This window comes from Lutjanus erythropterus, chromosome 11 (genome assembly GCF_056507025.1).
Source record: "Lutjanus erythropterus isolate fLutEry1 chromosome 11, fLutEry1.hap2, whole genome shotgun sequence".
In the NCBI taxonomy this organism is placed as follows: Eukaryota; Metazoa; Chordata; class Actinopteri; order Lutjaniformes; family Lutjanidae; genus Lutjanus; species Lutjanus erythropterus.
In genome coordinates, this window is record NC_139327.1 from 15,425,521 (window position 1) to 15,438,175 (window position 12,655).

At 37.6% G+C, this 12,655-nt stretch overlaps 1 protein-coding gene across 1 annotated transcript in view; it reads left to right on the forward strand.

Moving 5' to 3' along the window:
• Positions 1–1,770: 1,770 nt before the first annotated feature.
• Positions 1,771–12,655, forward strand: part of LOC146318772 (progesterone receptor-like) — a 31,047-nt gene continuing 20,162 nt past the window's right edge. Inside the window, exon 1 of the mRNA XM_084730923.1 lies at positions 1,771–2,823. Within this exon, the coding sequence (XP_084587049.1) occupies positions 1,772–2,823 (1,052 nt within the window). The 5' untranslated portion in view covers position 1,771. The remainder of the gene's footprint in view (positions 2,824–12,655) is intronic.

The following is a 12,655-nucleotide window of genomic DNA, read 5'->3' on the forward strand; positions in this document are numbered from 1 at the left end:
AGTCAAGTGAGACAGTGAGACAATAAAAATATGACACACACACTTACAGTAGAGTTTGATATGAAACAATAAAGTAGAATAGAGTAGAGTAATCAATTAAAAGACATTTGCTATAGTGCATGTGTTTAGTTGTATGATGTGTTGTGATTGTGGTCAGCATGCATCACCTCTGTGTGCAAATCATCACACGTTTTCTATTGTTTTGGTATATATTTGAAGTTACAACAAGGAATTTTCATAGCGATCCCACTGAAATAAAAATAAAATATAATGTGAAATAAAATTATGGAAATAAAAATCATCAGTAATAAATTGAGACTTCAGTTTCATTTAGACTTAGAGTAATTATTGTTACTCTCAAAATGCTTTCAAATGCGTAATCCCTTTCAGTCATCACTTATGGCGCACTAGAAGTGTGTGATGGTGTCTATCTGCAGAGGCCCTTCCTCTGCCTGTTTCCTCATTTTTTTCTCAATGTTTTGCTGTGCATAGGATGTTATACTAACCCAAAACACTGGTATTTGAAGTGCTGATGTGTTTAGGAACAGCTCGGACAAATCCTACTGACTATACCTTTACTGTATAGATTTTTTTCTACTTGTGTTTTCTTTTAAGTTTTTTTGTTGGTTTGTTTGTCTGTTTTATTTAAAAATACCAGTGGAAGTTTGCTGTTCTAGTGCCCTGATGTCATTTTGGACAATAAAGTTTATTGTTATGCTGTAAAATATCCCGCCTCCATTATGCAACTTTGTCAAGAGTTTGATACCAAACACCAAAGGGATCATTGCAATATACAGTATAGACTGCTAGTTTTCAACTCCCTATAGTTATCAGTATCATCCCCAAAAATCCAGTACTGGTCATGCTCTACAAAAAAATATCTACATTAGCGCCTGACCGACATACTGTTTATATCAGGTTTTTTTTTTGTTTTTGTTTTTTTGCACAGAACCTTTAATAGAAAATGATGTTTGGGGTGATTTATATTTAGCACAATAGGGAGCATGTATGTGGACACATCAGTTGGGTTTGAATTACAAAAATGGATGAAATACTCATAAAATGTTGCCTATAAAAATAAAAAATAAAATCAATCTGCATTATGTTAAAAAAGACTCAGTTGTTATGGGAATAATGTATGGATGGGTTGGTAAATGAGAGCCTTATGTCTGTATGTTGTACTTGATTGTGTCCATTGTATTATTTTGTATGTTTTGTGTTGGACCCCCTCGAAAACGAGATGGATCATCATAAACTTCTAAACAATTTGTTTCATACTGAACAACTTACATGCTGATACAGATATAGACCAATATGACCGAGAGGGGCTAATAATCGGCCGACTGATACATATCGGTCTGTCTCTAGATCTCAGAATTTCTAAAATCCTGGCTACAGCCCTGCATGTTAATAATAAACGTGAATTCACATCTCTCTTCTGTTGCAAGAATTTAGAAATGCCAAATCTGCGAATTAATCATTCAACGCCCTGCTTCTTCTTGTATTATTTCACTGAGGGGAAAGTGTCTCTGCTCCTCTCCTCACTTCACCTTTATCCAAACTGAACTTGAGTTGTGCCTGTGTGACTCGGAAGATCTCAGTTTAGGAGGAGTTTGTGACTCTTGCGACTCTTTTTTACCGAAACGTTTTTTTCCATAACATTGAGACTTGTTGGGTTGAGCAGAAACAATCACCGGGACCTGGAGACACTTTTTTTTTCTGCTCGTGCAAAGTTCCAGTCTCTCTTGGCCGAGTAAACACTTTCTGGGAAATGAGCCAAACTCGCCGACAGTTATCTTGTAACAAAATTTGGCCAGAGAAAGTAAAGACAGGCGACGTGGTGCGCGCTCCCAGCATGGCGCAAAACACCGAAGAAAGTGCGCTCTATTTCACCAAAAACTCAACGGGGAGCGGCGGCGACAATGCAGCGGCAAACACTTACGGAGCCGGACACGTTAACCCGTCAGCCTGTGACATGGAGAAACGGTGCTGTCTGACAGCTGCTGCTCCTCACGAGGACTTGTTGAGCGCTGACTGCCGTGTGGGCGACAGTAGCCGCTCTTATACTGCCTGCGCCACAATCTCAGAGACAGCCAGGGAGCTGTGCAAAGCTGTGTCCGTGTCTCTGGGACTGGCCATGGAGTCCACTGACACCAGCGACGTGGACGCTGCTCTCCTGCCTTTTGCAGCGGGTGACAACATACGCGGACGAGGGTGTCTGTACGGAGTTGGAGCCGTGCCGCTGAGCTGTCCCGGAACCCAGACTGCTGCTGCTGCTGACGACCAGAAGCAACTGGTGGAAATGTTCAAAAGTTCACCTCAGCTCACCTCAGCTCGGACCGTGGAGGAAAACTTCGCACTGTGCAAGCCTGGTGACATACCTTCACCACATCTGGACACTACTGCCTCTTCTTGCCCTTATGCCCAGCACTCCGCGCCGGGCAGCAACTTGGTGGCACACTTCGACCAGACCTCCGCGGAGAGGCCGTGCCGACTCGTCTACAAGCCCCCCGACGAAGCGAGGGACTTCGGGGAAGCGATGGAGAGCAAGTTCGCCGGTTATCATCATCAGCCAGAACAATACGGCGTCAAAATCAAAGCAGAAGAGCCCGCTGCCGCGTTGTGGGGCAGTAATTACACCTTAAATGACAAGTACAGCAGTCAGCTGTGGGGGTCCAGGCAGTGCATGAACACAGCAGCAGCCAGCAGCGCCTTCATATGTAATCCATACGAGAGGAGCGTGCTGAGGCCGCCCTATCCCAACTCCAACTACATGAAGAGTGAGGTCGGAGAGTGGCTCGATGTCGCCTACAATGACAACAGGTAAAACTATAATACTAACAACAACAACAACAACACTGACGATAATAATGATGATAATAATAATAATAATAATAATAATAATAATATAATAATAATAATAATAATAATAATAATAATAATAATAATTGTATATTCATGTATAAAGTATTTTAAATGTATATTTAAAAATCTGAAACAAGGTTTAGGGAGCAGAACACGTTACCACTGATCAGAAAATAAAATTACACAAACTTAATACCACATGCATTCAGTCTGATCACAGTCTGACCTGATCTGACCCCACATGTCATCAGTGGAGTTCCAGTGTTTTTCAACAAGTGTTGACGGACAATCTGCTGAACAGTAGTTGAAATAAAATGCAACACACAGGAAACGAAAGTACTGTGTTTAGTTTTAATATTCATCCTACTTTTTATTTGTTTATTGCAGTTTACAGAGTTGATGTTTTTATTCACAATAAATACATTTCTTCTACACTTAGTTTTTTTTTTCAATCATAAACATTTTCATGATATTTTCTGCTGTATAGACTGGTGTGTATTTTAGAAGATTATCAGGTTACTTTCAATAAATGAACTTAGAAACTTTAGCTCATCAAACTGAGTTTGTCCTGCATTTCCGAACAGATTTATAGAAATATTTAGCTGGTTCACATCCATTACATTTTAAATGCATGTCCAAGATGAAAACTGATTAATTGATTTTCTATTTAAAATATTATTAAGTTATAAAATTAAGTTTCCTCAGATTATTTGAGAGTGCAAACAAAAAAACATTTCCATTTTCCTTTAATTCAAGTAAGCCCCCATTATAAAGTTATTATAAAGATATGCTTCACAAATGTCAACACAGTAAAAGAAAATAATATCTGTCAGATTTGATTCTAGAACATATTTCTTTCTTTCTTTTGTTCAATATTTCTTTCTTTCTATTTGTGTGTCATCCTTTAAAAGTAAAAACAATTTGTCTGGTTCACCTGCTCATAACATCCATGAGAACATAACTGGATGAAGTGTGATTCTGTTCTTTAATAGGGCCACAATTATTTCTGAATGCACCAATGAAAAATACGTATCACTGACTTTCTTTTCTTTGCATTTTTCTTACCTACTGTAAGCATGAATATAGTTTTCTTTTAAGAGAATATTATCACAGAATTTGTTTGTTGATTTCATAATAGATCAGATGAGACTACACAGAATACACACAGAATGGAATACAATAATGGTAATGTTTGATTTTTCTTTTTCTTTTTCTTAAGATGTTTGTGTTAAAAGTTCTGTAACAATTTTACATCAGCTGATCATTTTACGAATATGTCCAAAAGTTTCATTTTCTTAGTGTTGTGTCTTAAACATTTCTAAAGGTGTTTTAATTTGATGTTATATTGCATGAAGGTGCCATGTGTACACCAGATTGAGTTGTCCTGCAGCTGTCATCGTGTCCTTTCTCTGATTGTCTGGGCCGGTGAATGATTGAGACCACTGACACCAGTGTCTCTGTCTGTCAGAACTCAGTACACTGAGACCCTGTAAAATGTTTATGCAGTGAATTACAAAACCAGAAGGAATGTAAAGGAAACAGAAATCAGTGGCAGTCTTACATGTGAGAACAGTGAAACCAGCTGCAAAATCCCAAACATGGAGGTGCCCTTAATATCATGTCTGTGGAAACAGATGTTGAGGTAGCAGCAGGCTGCCCAACTAAAGAGCTGTAATCTTATTTCATCTGCTCAAGAAGACATAGATTCCAAAATATACTATGCCTAATAGCAAAAACATTTCTGTTTTTGATCCTATTTTTAACAAAAATCTAATCCTTCTTCTGTGCACACAAAAAGGTTTATTTCTCTCAAATTTTGTTCACAAATTTGCTAAAAATCTGTGTTAGTGAGCGCTTCTCCTTGTCAAGATGATCCATCCACCTGACAGCTGTGGCATATGGAGATGCTGATTAAACAGCATGATTATTATACAGGTGTGTCCTGGACTGGTCACAATAAAAGGACACTGTAAAACATGCAGTTTGGTCTAGATTTTTTTATTATTATTAGGCACTGAACTATGAGTATTCTACACAGAGCTACAGGTAACATTTTTTCCCAGGAGAGCAAAGTCATGAACTGTCCTACTCTGCCTCTGTTGAAAAATTGTTGGGCTTTCCCTATGCATTAATTCTACTTTAAAAAGGATTTCTTTTGATTGATTTACTCAGTGCCTGTTTGTAAAACTTTTATATGCTAAATAAAAATTTCTTAAAAGAAAGTTATGTTTGGACACGAGGAGTGATTGGTTAGTGTTATGGTAAGAATTTCAGGTTTGGCCAGTCAGACTCAGAGTAGGGCAGGTCATGACTTCGCCCTCCTGGGGAAAAAAATGGTATCTGTGGCCTTCTGTGAAATAGCCATAGTTTAATTCCGATTAAATGTCTTTTTATGAGATCAAACTGCACATTTTAGAGTTTTTATGTTATTGTGACTGGTTCAAGACACAACTGTGCAATTATATGCCACACCTGTCAGGTGGATGGATTAATTTGGCATAGTAGACGTGCTCACTGACAGGTTTCAACAAATTTGTTAACAAATTTTGACAGAAATAACCATTTTGTGTGCACAAAAGAAGTCTTTTCTTTTTTAACTTAAACCTATGGAAAATGGGAGCAGATTAGGTATTGTTTTATTCTTATGGTAACTTATCGTTATTGATTTTTTTGACTCTAGGCAGCAACAGGAAACACAGGTTAAGTGAGAGGGAGACAGCTGACGGTTCCCCAGCCAGACCTCAGACTGGTCTCATGTGGGTTTATAGATTGCAGTGTAGACTTGTAGGTCAGCAGGAGGATTTGTTACTGAGTGAAACCCTGAGCAGGTCCGATCTGGATATGCTGCTTATTTGAGCTTTACTCCACAGACCTTGTTGTCAGCAGTTCCATGTAGGAACTACAGTTTTTTTACTGAACTACATCCATTTTTGATTTTGGGGTTGAACTGTCCTTTTAACTGATCTAAACACAGATCATCACTATAGTTACCATGCTGCATGATGGCTGCAGCATTATGTTGCTTCCAGGACAGGGAGACATTTAAAGACAAATAAACTTAAAAGTGCCTAAATGTTGTTGTAAGAAGACAACAACCACACACATTTAGGCGGCTCCATTTAAAAATTCTTTCAGTAGAGGCACAATTAAATTAATTAGCTGAAACAGGGGTCAACCAACTAATGATTGCAGCTCAGACGTCGTGCATATCTATAAAATAGTCAGATAGGAATCAACAGCATAGCCCAATGTAAACACACCCACCCTTCATTTAGCTATACTGCTCATTTGCAACAGTCTGACCTCTGCTGATCTTTTTCTGTCCCCATATTGATGCATATCTTTTCTTAATGAGCACTTGTTGCTTTGCCTCTTGTTCTTGTTGCTGAATAAGGTCTGAACTGAAAGAATGTGAGCCTCAGTATTATTTGCAGAAAACAAACTGCAGTAGATGAATATGTTGCAGTTTGACCCAGTCTAAACATGTGGAATATCATGTACTTCACTACAGAGTATGGTGCCACTGGAGCAAACATCTGTGTCTTAAGTACATTTTGGTTAAATTGTAGGACTATGGCTGATGGATCAGCACCACTGGTCTGTCACAAATCTGCGGACCATGTGAAGTCTATCATTCCTAAAGTCAGAACATTTTAGTTTTTTTCTTTGAAATAAGATAAGATGAACTTAAGTGGTCCCACACTGGGGAAATTCACGTTACAGCAGCTCAAAAAAGAACAGGTAGAAAATGGAGGGATTGATAAATAGAATACAGATGGGATAGAAATATAAAATAATTAAAAATATAAAATATTAAACTATACACTCTGACCACATACACTATATACAGCTTTCACTAATACAGATTTATGCAGATATATGTGGATAATTGCACACATTAAAATACACACATGTTGTGCAGCATTATGTTAAGAGAAAATAATATAAATAGTGTTTCCCATAAGGGGTTGTTAATAGTCTTTAAGTTGTGATGATGTAGTTTGTTTGTTGTCTAGGCCTGTGATCACACTGCAACCCTTAGTGCTCAAATCAAATTTATTGCTCAAGATCAGGCTTTTTTGTTTGATTGGTTGTTGTTGTTTTTTTGTTTGGCTGTTCACATTAGTTTTTGAATTAATTAAATTATTAATTATGATTTTGTGTGTGGATGTGGAATCAGAGTCAGGAGCACTCAAGCCATTACATAAACAGCTTCACAGAAACACATTTCATCCAAAATTTCAGGATGTCAGCGGCTACTTTTGGCTACATCTGTCAGGAGTCTTGCTGTGTAAGATACATCAGGCAGGTGACACAAAAGTTGCTTGACGGTGACTGTTCACACTGAGGTTGTATTGCAAAAAATCAGGAAAAAAATTCTTTCTGATTTGGACCGATTTTGCCTGCAGTATGAAAGCAGCAGAAATGTACAGTAGAGGAACTCAGTAAAGAAAGCTGTCAGTGATAATAGAGCTTATGAAATCCATCAATTCTTACAGTCTCATGCTTGACCCTGTTGCATTAGGGCTGGAAAATATATTGATATCATGATATGAGAGCAGGTATCATCTTAGATTTTCGGATTTTTAGTTGTATCATGCCATGACATTTGTGTCTTTTCCTGATTTTAACGGCTTCATTACAATAAAGTCATTTTCTGAACTTACCAGACTGTTGTAGCTGTTCCAACTTATTCATTATATCCACATGACTGATGATTATTTATTAAAAACATCATTATCTTAATATTTTGTGAAAGTGCCAATAGACATCTGTACAATATTATCACAACAGAGGTACTTGGTCAAAAATATTTGTAATATTTGTTGTGTCCATATCACCCAGCCCTACTCTGTAGCTCTGACCGAGGAGGAACTGCATGCCATTATCTCACCCATGAGTGAAAACAGGTTTTACTATGTAGCTCAAGTGTGCAGTATAAAGTTTCCAGAGTGATATGAGGCAAACAAAATCAAACATTCTGAAACAAGCTGAAGCAACTCTGTGCCAAATGGCAGGTATTTCCAACAGTTTATTAAAGGGATAGTTCACCCAGAAATGAAAATTCAGTCATTATCTGCTTGCCCTCATGTCGACTGAAGGTCATGTTTAGTTTTTTTTAGTCCACAAAACACCACTGGAGTTTCACAGGAAAACAGTGTTGCGGAATCTCCCAAAACAGTTTAAGTGAATAGTGACCAGTTTTCAAACGTAAACGTAAAAACATGGTGTGAATGACACTTTTCAACTTAAATTGGCTTGTCAGGGTTTAAGGAGACTTGGATTACACCATCCCAGCAGTGTGGAGGCAGTTTATGTTTTCTTAAGTTTGGAAACTATTTACTTACATTGTTTGAGAGATTCTTCAACGCTGTTCTCTTGTGAAACTCCTGCAGCGTTTTGTGGGGGTGAGTGAATAATGACAATTTTCATTTTTGGGTGCATCAACTGTTAAATTGGTCAATGGTCAATTCAGTGGTTCAAGTGGCTCATGCAGCAACACAGAAAAATATTGCAAATGCACCACACGCTAAACACAGAACACACAGAAGTGGGAAGCTTCTGTTGTTCTGTTGCTCATATCCACCTTCACTCATGTTTTTGCAAGACTGTTGTTATAACTTTTTACTTTTTCTCATGTCTGTCCTTGCTTGTCTTGCTGTTTTTTTTCCTTGTTGACTTGTGATCTGCTTTTATTACTGCACGTCTGTGTTCTGTTCTATTTGTCTGTCTTCTGCTTTACTGCAGTTAACATGCTTTATGTCATTTTAGATTGATTTAGGCTGCTAGTGTTACATCTGGCAGGGACCACAGATGACAACTAGCATATTTAAAGTAAAGTATATTCTTTTGTACTGTCCTTGAAATAAAGAGACTAAAGATTGTCATATTAAATCTAGGGATGTCACATCTCTAAAATGTCAGAAAATTGTGAAAAATGTCCATCCCAGTTTCTCAAAGTCCAAGGGGATGTTTTTAAATTTATCGATTGTTTTGTCAGTCTAAAACATAAAGATATTCAGTTAAATATGATAATAAATGGAGAAAAGCAGGAATATTTCTCCATCTTTTCATTTCATCTCCATATTTGAGAAACTGCCATTTTTGCTTGAAAAATTACTTTGACCATTAGTCAGTTATCAAAATAGTTTAACATTTTTTGCCAGATTTATTAGCCCGATGTGACATTTTACTTGCCCTGGGCAAGGGGTAATCTTTATTGTTGAGCCTTTAGTAGGCAATAGCATCACTTGACCTACAACAGACAAAAGCAGGAAAATGATCATAATTTCTAATAATTTTAACAAATGAGCTTCTATATCAATGTATAATCCAATCATTTGAGAAATGACAGAATAATCAGGAAAGAAGCCAATGTAAAAGAAAAAAAATGTTTTAATCAAACGAGCCTGAAACTAAGAATTGCACAGTTGTGCAAGTGGGATAACATGGAAAAGAAAAGGGACCCAAATGCAGATACCAGAGGCAGAGCTAGTGCTGTTAAGTGCTTTAATTCACACGTAAAAAACACAAACACTTACAGGATTGTGTGACAGTCGGAGGTCAACAACAAAGAGGCAGTCCAAACAGGCAAACACATCCAACTCCAATAAACAGGCTAAAAGGTGAAAACAGGCTGCTTATACAGTGGCTAGAAAACAAGAACATGAAGCACATGGAAACTAAACTTAGTAATCTGTCAAGGAACAAAAGAAGAAGAGTGGTATAAATGGTGAGGGCTGACGATTGTTGTTACAAAAACAAAAGGAAAAGGAGCCCTTTCAATCTGCACCCATCAAAGTGGACGAACCTGACATATTAAACTACTTTTTTTGAATCTTCACATAATGTATTCCAATCACTTTCTATATTGTTAAGACATTTTATTATGTTGAACCAAACTCCACTCTAAAAGTAGCGACTTCAGACTTGGGCTATATTTTTTCACAGTAAAAAGTTTAGATCCATCATCTGTAAGATTCTGTTTTCTGATTTACTTTGTTCCTCAGACATGATGGGCACACATGTCATTAACTAACCTCTGGCGAAATGTTTGCTGCTGACTCACAAACTGACTGGCTGCTTTTACTTTACTTGTTTTCATCTGAACGGGGGCATGGTCATGGGACATGATGTATGGTTGCTCTCATCCATAGCACTGAAGAACCCAGGAAAGCAGAAATGTGTCTGGAGAGGAGGGACAAGGAGACAGACTGTGACACGAATGAATTTTTAAATCTTCTTCAAATACTGACAGACAAGGACATACTGAATTTTAAAAGTGTAATAAGGGTAATATAAAAAGTATTCATAGTCAGATATCATCCGCCATCAGACTACTCAAGGATCTTTCAAACCTGCAGGCTTGTAAACCAGGAAAGCTTCCAGGTCGCAGGACTGATTCGTCTTTGATTCTTCATAGATCAATACCACACTGACAGACTGTTCTCTGGTACTAAGCAACCTGGTATGAAACTAATAACAATGGACACTGAAAGTCACTATATCTAGTCATCCTGGCAGATTTAAAGCACTTTTATACATGTATTTTCACCTTTTTTGCTGTTCTGTGGTCTGTGAAACTAGATCTTGATTTTGATGAGACCATTGATTAATACAAGCTATATACTCTATATTTTATAATATGTAGCAGTGTGCTGGATCCTCTGAACTGAATTTAAGTTTACCAAACAAAGCACCATCGTTTACCCCTTCACAAACCTTGAATAATTCAGCTGAGAATCTGGATAATCAGTTGCTTTTTTTTTTTTTTTTAATTCAAAAATTGAAAGATAACACTATACCCTTTTAAACTTTACTACTCTCAGTCGGTCGGGTGTCTGTGTGTGTGCGTGTGTCAGGGCTGAAGCTTGGCCCCAGCTAATCTCCCATGCTGCTGGTCCCATCAGCCTAAAATTTTATGTGTACATTCATGACTGTATGCTCAAGAACTGCTGGCGGTCACAGTGATTTACAGCTTTAGAAAAACCTTGAAAAGCCTACATGTCATACCGACCGCTTACTCCTCACTCCACTTCACCAGCCCATGGATGCTGCAATTCATCAAAAACCTCTGGGCTAAAAACAAGCCTTACCTAGTCTGTTACAGGCCACATTTTGGTTATCTTAACCCAGAGATTCTGTTACATCGGGTACCCAGATGAATAAGTCCCTGCCATCTTAACTTTTCCCAATGGCTCTATGATGCCACTGTGTGTGAGAGCAGTTGCTATATTGGAGCATTCAAGGTCTTCTAGTACACAAATGAGAGATGCAGACTACAAAATCAACTGTAACTCTCCTAATTCTGAACCGATTTTAATGAAAAATGGTTTGTTATACACCTGGAAATTTAACATGACATTACCCTTCTGAATAGCTACAACTTCTATTGAAACATGCAGGCTCTGTCTGCTCTGTCCATGAACAGTAACATCAAGTGTAAAATATTTTGAATTTTAGCTCTTGGTATTTATCCAAAAATCTGTTATTATGTTGTAAAGTTGCCTTGCTTGCTTGGTTGCTTGTAATGTTCTAGATAAAAAAAATGATGTTGTTGAAAAGTTTGAACTTATCAATCTGTTTATTGTTTCCTTGTTAAAAGGGAAATCTGTAATATACTGTATTAAATCATAAAATGACCACGATATGTCATCAGAGGTCAAGGAAACATGTTAAGTTAAAATACTAACTTCTCTGACAACAGTACTTCAGCTGCAGTGTCCGCCTCTGAAATTTCTAATCCAGGCCGTAATAACTGGTTTTATATGTGTGCTTCACGTTAATTAAGTAATCCTTGGGTACTGTTTCCAATTTCCATCCTTTCATACTGTTGGTGGCTGAAAACAGCCACTAACAAAAACTGCTGTAAAAATATATCAAATAAATATTTTTTTCAAGTGTGTTTTTTATATTGAAAATCAGTCATTTTGTGTTTTTTTCCCCCACATCAGTGACACCACTTATAAAACTGGCATTCAAAATATTAAAATTCTAAAAAATTTTAAATATTTAGTAGTTTTGATCAGAACTCAGGTTAATTAACATATTTATGCAAATAAAGTTGAAAAAATATTTAATTGATATATAGTGTAGATGGATGAAAATTCCCCCAACTGTACCCAAGGGTTAAATTAATGCCGAATCTTCGCCAAACGAGTAAATGTGTGTTCACGAATTATAAGAAATCATCTACAATCTTGTAGAAAGAGTAGATGTTATCGTTACCCCCCTTTCTTTCAAAATGTGTAAACATGTCTCTCAATCCTATCCATCCAGATTTATGTAGTGATGCCTGCGAGCTTGTTCAGGCAGTCAACTCGAGCTGCACCGTAATCACTTGTAACACACCTCCTTCCCTGTAGTACATACCAAACGCACCCTTCCAATCTGACAGTCTATTTAAACTGCTAAAACCTCCCGTCTCTCCCTCTGCCCGTCAAAGCATTGCTGCCCTACAACAGTGTCATTGCCTGTTCATTCAGCCCCACCACCACCCCAGCATCCACCTGCAGGATCCGACAGGGGGACCAAGATACATGTTCATCACCCCTATATGTCTCTGTGTAAACATAATCTGTGAGGAGTGATGAGGTTGGAGCCTTGACGCCAAACTCTAACTATGTTCTGCTGTTGCAGTAAACATCCATAAACATGAGTTGTTTGACCGAAATTGTGTTTTTTGTCAGCCTAGACAACTGACCCATTATACTGAATTTAAACAGAAAGTGGGAAGTGGCAGCAGGAAGTTATTTAAAAAAAACTTTTGGAGGAGTTTGGTCTTTATTTA